This window comes from Arachis duranensis, chromosome 2 (assembly GCF_000817695.3).
Source record: "Arachis duranensis cultivar V14167 chromosome 2, aradu.V14167.gnm2.J7QH, whole genome shotgun sequence".
In the NCBI taxonomy this organism is placed as follows: Eukaryota; Viridiplantae; Streptophyta; class Magnoliopsida; order Fabales; family Fabaceae; genus Arachis; species Arachis duranensis.
In genome coordinates this window covers 90,087,757-90,106,565 of record NC_029773.3, presented here as the reverse complement: position 1 = coordinate 90,106,565, position 18,809 = coordinate 90,087,757, and the positions used below count along the sequence as shown (strand labels likewise).

Below are 18,809 nucleotides of genomic sequence, written 5' to 3'. Positions count from 1 at the left end.
AATCTTTGAACTCAAGAACACAGAAAAGCATGATACCAAAACTCGCCACTTGTCATGTGCTCGCAAGAATGATGATGATTTGCTTATGAAGATCATGGAAGCATGCAAAAGATTAAAACATGTGAGGACATTGTTGCAACTCAATTTGCATAAAGTTGTTGTATTCCCGGAGGGAGATGGAGTAACGGTCCCTTGTCACTTACTAGAACAATTGAAGTGCTTACGAGTTTTGTCGTTTAATTTTTTTTCAGATGATGAAAACTTGATGCATGGTTCAATTGCCAAATTGATCCATTTGCGTTATTTGGATCTTTCATACACATCCATCGTGACTCTGCCTGAGTCTTTAAGTTGCTTGTCCAATTTACAAACCTTGAAGTTGAGAAAATGTAAGAATCTTAAAAAGCTTCCTAGCAAGATGCAAAATCTTGTGAATTTGCGTCACCTTGATGTTTTTGAAACTGGTTTGGAAGAGATGCCAAAAAAGATGAGCGAATTAAAAGATTTGCAATTTTTAAGTTGCTATATTGCGGGCAAACATGAAGAGAATGGGATTGGAGAATTGGGAGATCTAGCAAATCTTCATGGGTCGTTGTGGATTGAGAAATTAGAGAATGTTAATAATAGTGGTAAAGCATCGAGTGCAAGAATGGATGAAAAAATACACCTGAATGCTTTATATTTGAGTTGGTCGTCATTTGAAGAAAGTGAGATTTGTGATTCTCAAAGTGAAAAAGATGTACTTGACAAATTACGTCCTCACAAAGACTTGAAGAACCTATCTATCTGGGGTTACAGAGGTACGATGTTTCCGGATTGGGTAGGGCAGTCTTCGTACCACAACATGACTTCGTTGGTTCTGAGGGGATGCAGGAATTGTTGGGTGCTTCCTTCACTTGGACAGTTACCCTCTCTGCAGAGTCTAATCATTAGAGAGCTCGACAAGCTGAAGAAGATTGGTGGTGAATTCTATAAGGGTGATGCAACTCATCAGCATCAGCATCAGCATCAGCATCAGCAGACACCCTTCCGATCCCTTAAAATTCTCATTATTCAAAGAATGCCTTGCTGGGAGGGATGGGAGTTATATGAATGTGATGATGATGATGATGCACCATTTCCTCAACTTGAGACACTTTGGATACTGCACTGTCCTAAGTTAAGAGGAGATTTGCCCACTTTCCTTCCATCTTTAAAAGAACTCCGGATTAGAGGATGCGAGGAGCTTAGTTGTTATCTGCCAAGAGCTCCCATCATATGCCAAATAGAAATATTAGGCAAACAGGAAGCAAGAATGCGAGACCTACCACTTTCACTGCAACGACTAAGTATCCCTGGAAACCAGCTTGTGGAGTATGTGATTGATGCCATGATCCACACCCAACCAACCACTCTCAAAAGGCTAGAGATCTCAAAGTGCTCATCAGGCATATCATTTCCAGGGTATTCATTGCCCCCTTCATTGAAAGAGCTATCAATCAAGGATTGCAAGAATGTAGAATTCCCAATGCAACACCAACAACATCACTCGCTTCAGAGATTATACATATACAACAGCTATAATTCACTTACATCCTTCGCATTGCCAGCGTTTCCAGATCTCTTGTTTCTGTCGATTGAAAGATGTGAAAACTTTACATCTCTGGAGGTGACACAGTCACATTCCCTCGAAGATTTATGGATTGAAAAATGCCCTAAGCTGGAGAACATAATAAGGCTGCCTGCCTCTTTAAGTGGACTCTCCGTCAGCAAATGTCCGTTGTTGGGTGAAGGCATAGAGAGGAAGGACCCCCACATTTGGCCATCCATTTCCCACATCCCCCGCATTCAACTTGATGGGAAATGGATTCGCAATGACTCATCATCTTAAAACAGGTAACTCTTTTGCTATCTCTATCCCGAAGCCTCTTCACTTCATCTTCTCCAACATCATATTCATTCTCTCCTACATAATCTTACTTTTATTTTCCAATTTTAAACTAATAGCTTATTCACCATTCAAGTTGATGGCAGGAGACAGTTTCCATGAGGACTCAACATCTTAAACCAGGTAAAGCATTGTTTTTTCTCATCTATATTTCATTCTAAATCTTACAAATCCTCATTCAACATGCTTTCTCACAATGACAAGTTGACAACCCCCATCACATTCATTCAGTTCTATATTATAATAATGCAAAACAGTGCATCAAGGTAAAACCTCTTTCAACATGTTACTCCCAAAAGGCCAAAAGAATAACAAGGGAGTAATGACATGAAATTATGATTCAAATTCTGTGTTTTTAAATTTTTATTGTTAGTTACAAAAATGACATGAAATTTCCATCTAGCAGTTCAACTTTCAGGTTTCTTAGCATTTCATAGTTTTCATTAATGTCCTCAACTATGGCTACTACTCATTTATGCATAACTACCACCATCTATGTTTTGGCTGATGCAGGGAGTCCATTTTCAAATGATGGGGTAATTAATTTTTTCTTTTTTCATTTTTTCCAATTTGATTACTGTGTAGCTATGCAGTATATTTCCTTCCAATAAGTGAGCATCTTAAGTTTCATGACGAACCAAGATAATTTAATTCTAGTGCATGATGTAATAAATTTATCTCAAAATGCATGTATTTTATGGTGCTATATAGTTGCTGATAAAGATTTGATTCACATTATCATGTGGTCAGGTCAAAGAATACCAAGCAATGCATCATTACAAGATGTGTCAAGGGTGAAATACTTGCATGCATGTATAGGTGCCACACTTAATATCTTCAGCTATGAAATTTCTGTTGATACTTGATACACATAAATATATACTTCTGTTTCCTAATTTTCTATTTCAGGAACGGATCAAATATAAAGGGGTATTTATTTTGCATGGTCATTCTTAGATTTATTTGAGTTATTGGAAGATTAAAAAGTAAGCTATGGCCAATTATAGAGATATCCCAAACTCTCAGCAAAATGGTACAATTGGTTCTTGAGAGGCAGAGCAGAAGCATTTCTATAATTGGGGATATTGTTGCAGAAGTTTGGAACAGGGGAATTGCATACTTGAATAGTTGCTGGGATGTATGGTTTTTTTGAGTTTATGTGATGTAAACTCTTGGTTTGACGAATCTTGATGGCAATGCCGAAGGGATTCAACCACACCACTAGGCTTTATGTCTGTTATTTTGGATGTTAATAGGAAAATTTTATGCTATAAATGTCACGGCCCAAAATGAACCATGACCGGCGCTCAGGAAAATAGTCCCTTAGCAAGCCTAAACCGACTCAAATATAAGTTGAATAAGAAAGTTATAAATATCTTACAAGTTCTAAAATAAATAGTTATATGTTTTTAACAAAAATAAAATAATTACAAATGGTTGGATCCTGCCTGTGACATATGGAGCATATACATCTAGGAACTCAACAAGAATACGTACTCGTTGCAGATTGCTACTCTTGAATAAAAAGTCTCACATAGTCAATTATTTGTTCCTGAAAAATGTTTTTAAAAAAAACGGGGTGAGTTTTACAACTCAGTGACTAGACAATACATTTATAATCGACATGAGACCATATAAACATTATTATCAAAGTAACTTTAATTAGAAAATAATAGTTGATAATAATAAGTGAATCAATAAGGGAGTTCTCATACAGAAATCAAATCAAAAGTCCACACATGGGCGGCTCCACCTCTATGGGTAGCCCTTTCCTCTTGTGTGTCCTAACAGAATAACAGATCTAACGTGTGGCCTACACGTTAGGCTAGCAACACTCCTGCTAGCTGGAGTCTGAGTCAGATGCATCTAAGTTAACGTCATAACCGCCGTTAACTACGGTTTTCTAATACGAGCCTCCCAAACCAATTCAAAACATATAATTTCAAATACAATAAATCTTTAATCTCTCAAATATACAAGGTATCGAATCAAATCAAACAGATAATACTTTCTTATTAGAAATATTTTCAAATCATACTTTTTCAATCATAAAAACATATTTCATAATTTAAAAATGAGTGCCAACAAATACTTTAATACTTCAAAAGTATATATTCGAATAAAATCAATATTCTAAAATAAAATAAAGCTTTATCAAACATATATATAGTCTCATGTAAAATTTCTAATATATGAATTTCATAAGAATAATTATTCAACTATAATAAATCAATTATTATAATCAAATCAAAGTTCTTCAATAATAGTTTTATAAATATAATTAAAAACTCATATTAACATAAACCAAAAGCTTAACGGTTATAAATGTAAAGCCTACTCACAACGTGGTCCCAAGGGACCGAAGATACCCAACTCGGAGTGTCAAATTCAAAGTAAGGAGGATTGAAGTGAAATGGAACGAATGACCACAGAATTTGGACCGGAGTAGCGACAAGATGGAGCTGGCGATAGTTCTTGATGACGTCTTGGGATGCAATTCCACCAACCAAAGCAGCCACAGCAAGCTCTGCCGCACCAAATTGATACATTTCGTTGGTAAGATCCTCAGCCAATGCAACACCTTTGCGTCTCAAGTCACTTAGGAGGCCAATAGCTCTACTCTTCAATCATGGTATATCCTCATTAAATCACAGAGCCACCGAGAGACAGAGGAGGAGAGAGGAGTGAAAGGCAGAACAGAAGCAAGACGAGACACAGCGCCGCCGGGACTCCGATTTTGTGATGACTGACGAGATGAGACAGGGACAGGCGATGTGGGAGACCGACGACGAGAGGCAGCTCACAGAGAAGAGAACTGGAGCGCGCCGCCCAGCCGCTGCAAACCGCGATTTGTGACGCCACGAAACTGAAGCAAGGCCGCAGGCACATGCAGCACAGGGAACACCGAAATAGCGAAGATCGAGGAGTGAAGAAGGAGCTGAGCTGCTGAAGCTCATGGAGTCAGAGTCCGGGAAGGGACGAAGGGTTAGGACTTAGGTGGCTGTGGGGTGTGGGGTGTATGCGTAAGAGAGTGAGTGTTAGTGGGTTTAATTTGGGAAAATGGGGTTAGGGTTTGGTTTGGGAAAAAGAGGAGAAAGGGTATTTGAGGGATTTTACATTAAACTTCATTATGAACTCATTAAAATCATAATAGCATGGTATTCTTTTCTCTGTTCGGGTTTTGCCTTGATCATTGATTTCTTTTTTATAATATATCTTCTGTTTACTAGATTTATTTAAATAGAGAATAGTGGTGGATGCAATCTAAAGAAACCAAATCAACAATGGTGATGAGTTTGGAAATTCTAAATTAATATTTGTGATGACTAAATATTATTAAAAATAATTAATTATAAAATTATTAATCTGATTTTCATTTAACATATATTGATTAATAATCTTGTTACAGATTTTTAAATTGGGCCGAAATAAAAAGAAAATGTTGCTAGCCCAATGATTAAAACATTCAGCATTAGTATGAAGTTAGTTTCTTATGGCTGAATGGGAAATATATCACTTGGGGCAGAATGAATTTTATTGCTCCAAGCCCAATTGTGATATATGCTAAAGATCCAATGCTCGATCCAAAATCTATCAGGAAAGCAAATGTTATCATTTGCCCTATATTCTCTAACGAATTCCAATTCTCATTAAGGATGGATTTTCAAATTTTAACTTGGTAGCATTGGAAACATAAATGAGAGAGAGAAAATGAGTGACATGATTGATGTGTTAAAGCTACACGCCACTCTAAGGGAAGTAAAAGCACCTTTTCAATTAAATTGATTAACCTATTTAATTGCTTTTCTTCCAAGTTGTTTATTCTCTCTCATCTCTCTCCTTCTCTGTTTCGGTTATTACCCAGGAAACCATGAAAGCAAAAATGAGCTTCCGAAGTGAAGGAAGAATACTCTACAAGACCATCATGATGATGACAAGAAAACATAACAAAATAAAAGTATGTTGTGGCTGAGATTATCACCAAAAATGGTAAGATTTGGTGAGGTAATCTCGAGCTCTTCATACTCAAAAAGAAAGAAGAAGATTCGGCCAGCAAGGTGAAGATTCTTAGAGGCATGGCTTGTCTTTGATTCTGCTCAACCACCACAGGAAGTAACTAGAGTGGCGAAGTGATGGAAGAGACAGAAATTGGAGCAGATGAAGCCATCATCATCATGAAGCATCAAGGGCCAGAAATCCATCTTGGAGAGCAAGTCAAGGATGGAGCGCTCGGATTGATGAAGAGTGATGACCAAGGAAGGACTAGAGGTAATTGCATGTTGGTTTTTGCATGAGTTATCTCTTCTCTCTCTCTAGCCGAACCGGTTGCATGTGAAGGAAGAAGAAGTTAGCTTGGGTTTTGGCTTCAAGGGTGGAAGCTTCCCTCTTCTATAAAAAGAGAGAACAGCCACTGTTTGGAGTGAGGAGTTAGAAGTAAGCAGTGAGAGTGCAAGGCACATGATTCTCAGAGCTACCTAAGCTTACAGATTTTCTTCTCCTTCAATGTATTTTGTTGAGTATTTTTCTGTTTAATTTTGTCATGTCTTGAGTCTCATGGAAAAAGACAAACAGTGAGGTGTATAAAAAAGCCATAGAACGGAAAAAGACAGAGAGTGCAAAATTAAAAGAAAAAGACATAGATGTCCTTAGAGTTCCTTTGTTCATCTATGTTGTGTTTCATGATTCTGTGGGAATCCCCTTGTAAGTTGGGTTAGCACTTTACAGTCTGTAATCAAGAAAATTATAGTGAAATTTCATCATTGTTGTAATGGAGACTGGATGTAGGCTGCACTGCACTTAGCAACTGAACCAGGATATATCTGGGTGTAATTTTCTCTCTCTTCTACTCCATTTCTGTTTCTACTGCACAAGGGCAAAAATCGAAAAATATCTCGTGCCAAGTGACGAGACAAAAATAAAAGTCTTGTGGCTAGGGACGAGACAAAAATTAAAAAGTCTCCTCAAAAGAATAGCAAGTGTTACCAAGCAAAAAGGGGCTAAGATTCAACCCCCTTCTCTTAGTCATTGAAACCATCAAATGGCAATGTTAAAAATCCAAGTGTCTGATTTATGTTCTCTTGAACCCTCTTAAGGAATATCCTAAAAACCTTTCATGAAGCATCCGCTAGAAAATACACACGTAACAAGAACAATAGAAAAATATTATAGTAATGATAGAAAATTTTATAAATAAGGAAAATTATTGTTTGAATAAAAACTTAAATCTAACTAGAATGAGATCCGCGCAATACGCAGGCGGTAAATTAATGATAGTATCTAATAAATATTAAAAATAATTATGTTTTGTAGAATTAAATTAAATATGTGTAAATTAAAGTTAAATTTGAAAAGTGTTTTGTTTAAAATAATTTGTAGTACAAAAGATTTGGATATTGGAGTTGTACAAAGTGACATTTTTATTTGGTAGTTTGATTTTTGCATTTGTTTTAGTTGATGGATTTAGTCTTCTTATGTGGCGCTCGTCCTCCTTTTTCTTTATTGGTTATTGTTAGAATTGTTGCTTTCTTCTTTCTGTTGAGGTTCTTGTGAAAGCATGTTCTTTATGAATTGTTGAGTTGTATGCACTTTCTATTATGTTGTTTGTTCCATCTTTGCATGTATGTTTTTCTTCTGAAAATGTGTCTTGAATTTGTATGGTTTTCTTTCTTCTTAATCTCTTGATGTAGTTTTCTAATGACATCTACAATAAAAAGAACAAAAATGTATAAGTTTTTTTTTGAATAAGTTATTTTTAATAAAAATAATTGAAATAGTATAAAATGAAATTACCTGTTAGTATTTTTCTTTGACCCACTCTGTCAGACAATGTCTCAAGTGATGCAAATTCAAAATAATCTTGGAAAATGTTCAAAATTAGATCTTTAATTTCTTTCACAACAATTGTGAGTAAAAAGTTTGTTTTCATTATACCTTTAACTGGCCTATACAAATCATTTGTATCTTCTATTTTTAAATTTTTTATAGTATAGACTTTTTCTTCCCTACAGTATTAATAAATCATAGTTCATAATTAGTTAAAAAAGAATAATGAATAGCATATTAAAAAAATATAATTTTAACGATATTAAAATACAATTATATATAAAGTATTATAAAATAATATAAAAAGTATAAAAAAACAAAAATAATTAAAGTATGTTTTTCGTAAATTCAATTTTAAAATATAATAAATACGTTTATTTTCTACTTTTTCATCTAATATAATTATTTCTAAGCAAAGAGGCTCTTCTTCATTTGTGGGTGATAATATTTCCCATAGATGAACCATGCGAATTTTGATAAACTAATTGTCTTTTTGTTTGGTGATATTGTCCAAAGAATGATGCTCTATTGAGTAAGTTTGAGATGTTATGTAGTTCGAAAATAAAATTTTTGTGCTAAATTTGATGTCATTTGAAGGAATAATAATAAGAGATTTATATAAGTAGTTCAAATAGTATGGAATTTGAATATTTGTAACGTAAAATTTATTATGATTAATAATATTATTATTACATTTGTAATATGAATGTTTATTATATTTAATGAGTTATTTATAGAAATTAATAAATTAATTATTGGAATTATAAATTTATTGTATTATTTATAACGGTGAGATATAATAAATATATGGATATGAATTTAATGTCTTTGTAAGTTACAAATTTGATTACAAATTTTTGTATTTTTTTTCTGATTTGGAAATAATAGTTGATTTGGCAAAAATTGAGTAATTGATTCTAATATTTTGCCAAGTAAGCGATGTTGCTGACATGGCATTAGTAGAAAGAAAAAGATGTTTTAAAAGTAATGTGGGTAAACTTATGTATCTACTTTTATATATTAAGAACTAGAATGAGACTCATGCGTGGGGCGGTAAATTAATGATAGTATATAATAAATATTAAAAATCATTATGTTTTGTAAAATTAAATTAAATGTGTAAACTAAAGTTAAATTTAAAAGGTATTTTATTTAAAATAATTTGTAGTATAAAAGATTTGGATATTAGAGTTGTATGTACAAAATGATATTTTTATTTGGTAGTTTGATTTTTGCATTTGTTTTAGTTGATGAACTTAGTCTTCTTATGTGGCGCTTATCCTTTTTTTTTATTGATTGTTGTTAGAGTTGTTACTTTTTTCTTTCTGTGTAAGTTTTTGTGAAGACATGTTCTTTATGAATTATTGAGTTATATGCACTTTTTATTGTGTTGTTTGTTCCATCTTTGCAAGTAAGTTCTTTCGAAGATGTGTCTTGAATTTATATAGTTTTCTTTCTCCTTAATCTCTTGATGGGTATATGATCTTCGTCTGATGATATTAGTATTGGCGAAGTTGGTTCCTATAATCAATGAATAATTTAAATTAGAAATAAAAATGATGATGGTTTCAGTGGCTAAGAAAAGGGGAGTTGAATCTTAGCCCCCTTTTTGCTTGCAATCACTTACTGAACTTAGAGGAGACTTTTCTGTTTTTATCTCGTCCCTAGCCACGAGACTTTTTCATTTTGTCTCGTCACTTGGCATGAGACATTTTTTATTTTAGCTCCTGTGCAGTAGAAACAGAAATGGAGTAGGAGAGAAAGAAGATTACACCCAGATATATCCTGGTTCAGCTGCTAAGTGCAGTGCAGCCTACATCCAGTCTCCATCACAAACATGATGGAATTTCACTATAATTTTCCAGATTACAAATTGTAAAGTGCTAACCCAACTTACAAGGGGATTCCCACAGAATCATGAAACACAACATAGATGAACAAAGGAACTCTAAGACATCTATGGCTTTTTCTTTTAGTTTTGCACTCTCTGCCTTTTTCCGCTCTATGGCTTTTTCATACAAACCTCACTATTTGCCTTTTTCCATGAGCCTCAAGACATGAAAAAATTAAACAAAAAAATACAAAACAGAATACATTGAAGGAGAAGAAAATCTGTAAGCTTAGGTAGCTCTGAGAATCCTGTGCCTTGCACTCTCACTGCTTACTTCTAACTCCTTGCTTCAAACAATGGTTGTTCACTCTTTTTATAGAAGAGAGAAGCCTCCACACTTGAAGCCAAAAGTCCAAGCTTAACTTCTTTTTCTTCACACATAACCGGTTCGGCCACACAGAGAGAGAAGAGATAACCATACAAAACCCAACATGCAATTACCTCTAGTCCTTCCTTGGTCATCACTCTTCATCAATCCGAGCTCTCCATCCTTGGCTTGCTCTCCAAGATGGATTTCTGGCCCTTGATGCTTCATGATGATGATGGCTTCATCTGCTTCAATCTCTGCCTCTTCCATCACTTCGCCACTCTAGCTACTTCTTGTGGTGGTTGAGCAGAATCAAAGACAAGCCATGCCTCCAAGAATCTCACCTTGCTGGCCGAATCTTCTTCTTCCTTTTTGAGCATGAAGAGCTCAAGATTACCTCACCAAATCTAACCATATTTGGTGAAAATCTCAGCCACAGCTCATTTTTATTTTAGTATGTTTTCTTGCCATCTTCATGACGGTCTTTAGGCGTGCTTTCCCTTCCTCTTGGTAGCTCCATGTAGCTTCCATGGCAACCTTTGTTTCCTATGTAATAACCGAAGAAGAGAAGCAAATAGAGAGAGAAGATAGAAATTTAAAAAGCATTGAATTAGGAAAGAGAATGAGATTAAATGAAATGATTCTTTCCTTGCTTAGTAGTGTGTAGCCATAAGTGCTACAATCAAATCAAGTGTCTTGTTTTCTCTCTCATAGTTCCCATGCAATAAATGACAATGTAATGAATTTTGGAATCCATCACATGGTGAAATGCTTGGATCCGTTTGAAGCAATTTTGCTTTCTTTCTCTATTGGTTTCGGATCATGCATGAGGAACTCTCATCTCAAATAGAATTGGGCTTAGTTGCAATAATCATTTAATCTGGCCCAATTAATAACATTTGCTTTCCTGATGTATATTTTTTGGATTATGCATTGAGCAAATAGGAAAGCATTTATTTGGGCTTGTAGCAATAATAACTCAATCTGGTCTAAGTAACATAATAATCAATTCAGCCAAAACTATTTTATTAAAACAAGGCTGAATATAATTGATGTAATTGGGCTTGCATCAGAATTTTGTTTTCGGCCCAATTAAAACCTGCATCACAAAATTATTTAATTAATATATGTTAAATGAAAATCAAATTAATAATTTTGTAATTAAATATTTAATAATATTTAGTCATCACAAATATTAATTTAGAGTTTTCCAAACTCATAAAATGATATCTAAAATAACTAAAATAAATGATTCTTTTTAATATTACCTGTTTTATTTGTTGTAATGGGTGTTGAAATTTAGTGTTTTTTGTTGGAACAAATGTCTTGGTAACAAATGGGTCTTGAAATTTAGTGTTTTTGGTTTGAACAAATGTCTTGGTAACAGTGTATTGTTGAGAACTTTCTTTAAGATTAAAATCATTTACATTGATTTCAAATATAAGTAAGGTTGCACAAATTTTTCAATTGGGGCGGTGCTTCAATGTCATTACTTTTCTAGAGTGTCATTAGATTTGAAGCAGTTGTACCCAACAATTTTTTTGCTTCGCCATTAAATAGTACAAAAGTTGTTGTACCACTTTGATCTGAAACCTTTAATTGAAGTTTGAACCTAAAATAAGTATTGGGTTAGTAACTAATAATTTGATAGATGAGATTATGAAAAGTATATAGAGTTACATTATTGTTGGATATTGTGGTGTTTAATTACATGTGCCACAAATGTAGTTATCTCCTTTTTCATATGCTTTCTTCGTACACTTTTCACATTCAACATAGTTATCTCAATTGAGTAAGTTTGAGATGTTGTATAATTCAGAAATAAATTTTTTGTGCTAAATTTGATGTAATTTGAAGGAATAGTGATAAGAGACTTATATAAGTAATCCAAATAGTATGAAATTTGAATATTTGTAACGTAAAATTTGTTATGATTAATAATATTATTATGACATTTATAATATGGATGTCTATTACATTGAATGAGTTATTTATAGAAATTAATAAGTTAATTATTGGAGTTATAAATTTCTTGTATTGTTCACAATAATAAATCTAGGAATATGAATTTAATGTATTTGTAAGTTACAAATTTGGTTAGACACTATTAATTTTTAATTATTGTCATTGGTAATTATTGTATTATTTTTTGTATATATATATTTTTTTGTTGATTTAGAAATGATAGATGATTTGGCAAAAATTGAGTGGTTGATTCTAAAATTTTGCCAAGTAAGCGATGTTGCTGACATGACGTTAATAGAAGAAGAGAAATAGCTTAAAAGTAATGTGGGTAAACTTATGTACCTACTTTTATATATTAAGAATAGATTAGTGCTTATTTGGGCATCATTATCTTGATAAAAAAATATTTTTTAATAAAAAATATTTTTTATTTTTAGCATGTTTGATAAATTCTAGTAATAAAAGTAAAAGCACTAGAAAAATAAAAAATATCTTTTTTAAAAAGCTGTCATTTACATTTTTTTTAAAAGATTTTTTCTTAAAAAAAATATTTTTCATATAATAAATTAATAAAAAGTGTTTTTATATTGTTATACCCAAATATATTAATATAATTAATACTACTTGGCCCACCAAAAAATAATAATAAAAGAAAAATAATATTTATTTTATATTTTTTGTGTATTTTATTCATTTTTTATCGATTATTTTTAACGTAACGAATAAAAAATGTATAAGAAAATGTATACAAAAAGTCAAAAACTATATCTATATAATATTACTCTAAAAAGACAAAAAGAAAAAAAAATATTTTATGTGGCATCACTTGCTTTCATATGTTTTGACTTTTGACTTTCTGAGTTTCATAATTGTTCGGTCCGTTTACTCTCTGTAAAGATAATTGAATTTAAGACAGAGCTTACACACATTGAGAAAAGTCAGAAAACAACTTAGTTCATCAGATGATGGAACCAAAAACATGTTATTCAACAATCCTTACTTTGAAACTAATAACCTTTTTGCTTCTAAACTTTACTTTGAGAAAACTAAGTGCTTATGAGAATTATTATAGCAGAGATGATTTCCCTCAAGACTTTATTTTTGGATCAGCCACCACTGCTTATCAGGTATTAACTGTTCTACTCCACTATTGACTCTATGTTCTCTTTAACTTAATTAATCCATTGCAATAATATGATTACTCCTATTAATCAATATTGTTATATTGTGTGTGTTTATGAATAGGTGGAAGGAGCTGCTAATGAAGATGGAAGAACTCCAAGCATATGGGATACTTTTGCTCATGATGGTTACTTCCTTTTCTTTATCTCCTTTCTTCTTTTGATTCATCATACACATAATTGATTAAAAAAAGTATTTTTTTATATTTTTATCCTGACATAAAATTGGTTTTTTAAATAAAAATTTATCTTTCTTTTTTGAAAAGCAAATCCAAAACTGAGTCAAATAATTAAAGTTGAAGATATTGAATTCAGTTAGCAGTTATATCTTGTTAATAGTCAAATTATTGTACTGCAATAAAATCAGTCATACTATGTATATACCAAAAATTAGTCATCAAATCAACTATTTGTATAAAATACATGCTAAAATACAAAATATACATTGAAATGAATTAAGCGATACTTGTATTTATATATAAATACATAATAACTGACTTTTTTGTGTACATATAGTATTTTTGTAACAGTATAATTAGTTAGTTAGTTAATTAGTTATTCACTCTATATCTTGTCATTTTCACTTGACAAACTAAAGAGACTCATAATATATCTCTATATTAGCAGTGTTTGAAGGGACAGAAAATGGAGATGTAGCCTGTGATGGCTACCACAAGTATAAGGTAAAGTACTATGCTATTAATCTTCAATTTTAACCAACTTGAGTTGGTCGAGTGTCGAGAGTTCGAATCTCATCTTGTGTATGTAGCAACTCATTAGTCAGACAACGAATTAGTCATTGGTCTGTCAGGTTGGGGGATAATACACACAATCGTTTAAAATTAAGAATGTGTAATACAGGAAGATGTGAAGCTGATGGTGGAAACAGGCCTTGATGCCTATAGATTCTCCATTTCTTGGTCTAGACTCATACCAAGTATTATGCTATAAACCCTAATTTTCGCTTTATATTATCATTGCTCTTTCTCTACTTTGCCTTTATTTTCAATTATGCCGTCGAAAATGCCTTTTTTTTTTCTGCAGATGGCAGAGGACCTGTGAATCCCAAGGGATTGGAATACTACAACAATCTCATCAATGAGCTCATTAGCAATGGTTCTAGAAATTCCTTTAAGAAAAAGGGTTTTGGAATCAATCATGCTTATTCAATTAATGTGCATTCCATTTCTTTTCCCTTTACAGGAATCCAACCACATGTAACACTACACAACTTTGATCTTCCACAAGTACTTGAGGATGAATATGGAGGATGGGTTAGTCGTAAAATCATGTATGTTTGAGATTAAGTCTTGAAATTTCCAAGTGTATGAACTTCTATTGTATAAACATTAGTCCTTAAGAATTTAAAATTAGGCACTTTGTGATTATCTTAATTCAAAGTAGGTGGTTGTATAGTTTAAATAGTTATTTATATTCATTTTGTGCATGATTGTATTTTGTGCTTGATATTCACTGCTATTATATTACGATCGTAGTTCATAGACAGAGCCAAAAGTTATGAGTTAAAAAGAATTATTTTAATGTGAATGCAGAAGAGATTTCACAAACTATGCAGATGTGTGTTTTAGAGAGTTTGGTGATAGGGTCTTGTATTGGACTACTATAAATGAGCCAAACGTGTTCGCCATCGGCGGTTATGATTCGGGAGCAACCCCACCTCGGCGCTGCTCTCCCCCGTTCTGTCATTCAACTGGCAACAAGGGTAACTCAACAATAGAACCCTACTTGGCAGTTCACAACATCTTGTTATCTCATTCTTCAGCTGCAAGATTGTACAGAAGAAAGTATAAGGTACATATCACCTCATAATTTCTATGTTCTATATTTCAAATTTTAATAGATAGATAGATAGATGGAATATAATAGTATTAATTTGTGTTATGATAGAAGGTAAATATGGAAAAGGAAAATTTTGTTGGCAAAGAATATTCATGATTCTTGAGAAACAAGTAACATTGCAGGAAAACCAACATGGATTTGTTGGTATATCAATCTTTACATTTGGTTGTCATCCAATAACAAACACGGAACGAGATAGGGTAGCATGTCAGAGAGTTTATGATCATATGGTTGGTTGGTAAGTTGCAAATCCTAAAATCAATTTTCATGTTCTGTGTTTTGCCCTTTGTTCAATGTTTTCTTGGTAAAAACAAAAACAAGAAATGTAAAAACAAACCAAACAGGTCTTAATGTTTCTGTCTTCTGTCAAATGACTTTGACTAAAATGAGAAAAGATATGGCAGTTTTATATACCTGCTGCTGCTGCTTTATTGCAGGATTATGGAACCATTGGTGCGCGGAGACTACCCGGTTTCCATGAAGAGAAATGCAGGCTCAAGAATTCCAGCCTTCACAAGTCGCGAGTCGAAACAAATTAAAGGTTCAGCTGACTTCATAGGTGTGATTCACTACTACAATATCAATGTCACAGATAATCCTGATGCCTTGAATAATAATCTGAGAGATTACAACATGGACATAGCTGCAGTGCTTTACTGTAAGTTTTCTTGTGCTTTACTAGTTCCATTCACCATTTCTTTTTTCCATGATCATTTTGAAAATGTGTAATAGTTCAAATTTTGCATCATTTACATTAGTTTTTTTAAAATAACAATCCTGCTTTGTCTTTTCTTTGCAGTTGAGCTGTTTTCAAATGAAGAGGTGAAAAAAATTAGTAACTATTTTCTTAATTCATTGGTTCGTGTATTTAGATTATTGTTTATGCTTCACTGTATATGCCTTTTCCTTGACTCAGATTGCTGTCACCCCATGGAAGTTGGTGGAGGAACTAAACAAACTTAAGCTTCTTTATGGCAATCCTCCATTATTCATATATGAAAATGGTACAACTAGTGATTAAATAAATTGCTAGAATTTGTTAACATGAATTCAGGGTTTACTGATTAATCAAATAAAGTGATATATAATCCAATTACTCAGTTAAAAAATGTCACATATTTTGGTAATTGAACTAGAGTAACAAAAAAAAATTTTGACATGAATAATTATGCATATTCATGGGTTGACTCTTGTTAGGTCAACGAACCAATAGCAATTCTTCATTGCAAGATGTGACAAGGGTCAACTACCTTTATGAATATATTGGTGCTGTGCTTGATGCATTGAGGTACTGCCATAACTAAATTCATCAATTTTCCACTTACGAATCAAAATCGTATTGAAAATAAGCGTAAATAGTCGTCCAAAAGAATGGATACGATTAGACGATTACGTACATTTACACTGTTACCGTATCAAAATTAAATTCTTAATATTATTATTATTTTCCATTTTTGGAATTGTTGCATTGACACACTTCTAATGTGATCTCTTATCTTTCTATGTCATGATAATTTTTTTTTTCAGGGATGGATCAAATATAAAAGGTTATTTTGTATGGTCATTCATGGATGTATTTGAGTTATTGGATGGATATGAATCAAGCTTTGGACTATACTATGTTGATAGAAATGATCCTGAATTGAAGAGATATCCTAAGCTCTCTGCAAAATGGTACAACAAATTCTTGAAGGGTGGAAGCACTTCTATAGTTGGAGATCTTCAACAACTTAATAAGGATCCATCACATGTTTCTGTTGGCCACTCAATATAACAGTTTAGTTTAGTTTAGTTGTTTGTTTATTTATTTATTTTTGTAGTGTTCGTGTACAAAAGTTTGAATAATCGACTTTGGAGATTGATTATGTGAATAAGAAAATAAATCAGAGGCTCATTGAAGGAGAAACTAGTATTAAATACAAATATAGATATTTTATAATTACTAAATCTAATAAAAAATATTATTTGTACACTATAATTAACCATCAAAATTAGTTACTATATATTTTGTATATCTATTATATTAAGTATACACAAAAATCAGTTATTATATATTCTGTGTATAAATATATATGTTATTTAACTCATTTTCAATATATATTTTATATTTTAACCTAAATTTTAGGGCAAAACACTAAAATAAGCCAAGGGGAAGAAATTTTTACGTAAATCCGCCAAACCAAAATTTTTTTCATGAATCAACCAAAGCATGTTTATATGTAGTTCGAATCAATTAGATTCGAACTCAATCTACACATAATTCGAATCATATTGCTTCGAATTATACACAAAACTCACACACACACTAATTCGAATCAACTTGATTCGAATTACACACATACAATAATTCGAATCAAGTTGATTCGAATTACACCCTGATTTATTAAAAAAATTAATAATTTATTAAAAAAATTATTAAAAAATAATAATTAAAAATTAAAAAAATATATATTTTATTTCATGCAGTAAAAAAAAGCTAACAAAATATTTAATTAAAATTATTTTGTATAGAATAAAATATATTTTTTAATTATTTTAGATGGAATAAAATATTTTCTTTAATTTTTAAATTATTATTGACTATCTAGAGTATTTTATTTAAAATTTGTGTACATGCATGTATTTACCTAAATTATTAGAACATTACAAATTTTTATAGTATTCCTAATATTTTTTAAGTCATTTTTTAAATTATTTTGCATTATTTTTTTGTGGTTTATATAATTAAAATAAATTTATTAAAAAGTATTCATGAGCTATCAAGAATGGACAGAAGAGTATTGTATAGAATTCGAATTGCTCACCATATAATTCGAATCAGAGTGATTGAACTTTCCATGCGTAATTCGAATCATGTAATATCTCACCATATAATTTAAAAAAATTTATTAAAAAATATTCATGAGCTATTAAAAATGGACAAAAGAGTATTGTATGAAATTTGAATTGATAGCTCATTAATATTTAAAAAAAGTCTCGTAATTAAATATTTTGTTAGATTTTTTTTTAATTCATGGAATAAAATATATATTTTTTAATTTTTAAATTATTAATTTTTTAAATAAATTTTTTAACAGCATAATTCGAATTACTTGAAAACACGTGCGTGGGTGTAGTTTGAATCACCTTGATTCGAATTAATGTGTGTAATTCGAATCAGGTTGATTCGAATTAGTGTGTGCGTGTGTTTGTGTATAATTCGAACTCAGCTGATTCGAATTATGTAGAAATGGAGTTTAATTCGAAGCAATATGATTCGAATTATGTGTAGATTGAGTTCGAATCTAATTGATTCGAACTACATATAAACATGCTTTGGTTGATTCATGAAAAAAATTTTGGTTTGGCGGATTTACGTAAAAATTTCTTCCCCTTGGCTTATTTTAGTGTTTTACCCTAAATTTTATATAAGTAAATTATTTTGATATATTAATAAAATTTTTGTTTATATATAAATACATATATTTTTTAATTTATTTTTAATATATATTTTATATTTTATATTAATAATTAATTTTGTTATACTCCAAACAAAATCTAATATTACATGGAAGAGATTTTGTTTCAAGATCACCGACACCGCATTGATAATTGATGACCCACGTAACTACTACGGAGAAGTGTCACACAAACACAACTGTAAGCTATTTATTGCGACCCCTCAAGATTTCTGTCACAAATAGTAAGTAGGGTCTCGTTTACTAAGTACTGAACATTTATTTATTGTCTATTTAAATTTTAGACTAAATACATACATTAATTTCGAATAAATTTTTATTATTCTAAAATTTTTAGGCAAATTAGTCTTTCTATAAAAAGAAGAAATTATTGTTTTATATAATATTTTTTAAATTT

General features: G+C 31.6%; 2 protein-coding genes across 6 annotated transcripts in view; both read left to right on the top strand.

Moving 5' to 3' along the window:
- LOC107475937 (putative disease resistance RPP13-like protein 1) overlaps window positions 1-3,065 on the top strand; it is a 53,100-nt gene extending 50,035 nt beyond the window's left edge. For 2 of the 5 annotated variants that reach the window (XM_052257249.1, XM_052257247.1), the window contains exons 2-4: window positions 1,773-1,875; window positions 1,987-2,050; window positions 2,678-3,065. In XM_052257249.1, the coding sequence (XP_052113209.1) occupies window positions 1,773-1,870 (98 nt within the window). In that variant the 3' untranslated portion in view covers window positions 1,871-1,875; window positions 1,987-2,050; window positions 2,678-3,065. Of the gene's footprint in view, window positions 1-778; window positions 1,876-1,986; window positions 2,051-2,677 lie in introns of all 5 variants that reach the window. The other 3 variants (XM_052257246.1, XM_052257245.1, XM_052257248.1) reach the window with 2 other exon arrangements.
- Window positions 3,066-12,821: 9,756 nt separating this feature from the next.
- On the top strand, window positions 12,822-16,860 carry LOC107475943 (hydroxyisourate hydrolase). Its single transcript, XM_016095647.3, has 13 exons — window positions 12,822-13,040; window positions 13,159-13,222; window positions 13,722-13,777; window positions 13,956-14,031; window positions 14,139-14,210; window positions 14,298-14,385; window positions 14,648-14,906; window positions 15,077-15,192; window positions 15,392-15,612; window positions 15,754-15,776; window positions 15,871-15,958; window positions 16,152-16,242; window positions 16,482-16,860. Exons 1-13 carry the CDS (start codon window positions 12,876-12,878, stop codon window positions 16,726-16,728), a joined length of 1,566 nt encoding a protein of 521 aa, XP_015951133.1. The 5' UTR covers window positions 12,822-12,875; the 3' UTR covers window positions 16,729-16,860.
- Window positions 16,861-18,809: the final 1,949 nt, after the last annotated feature.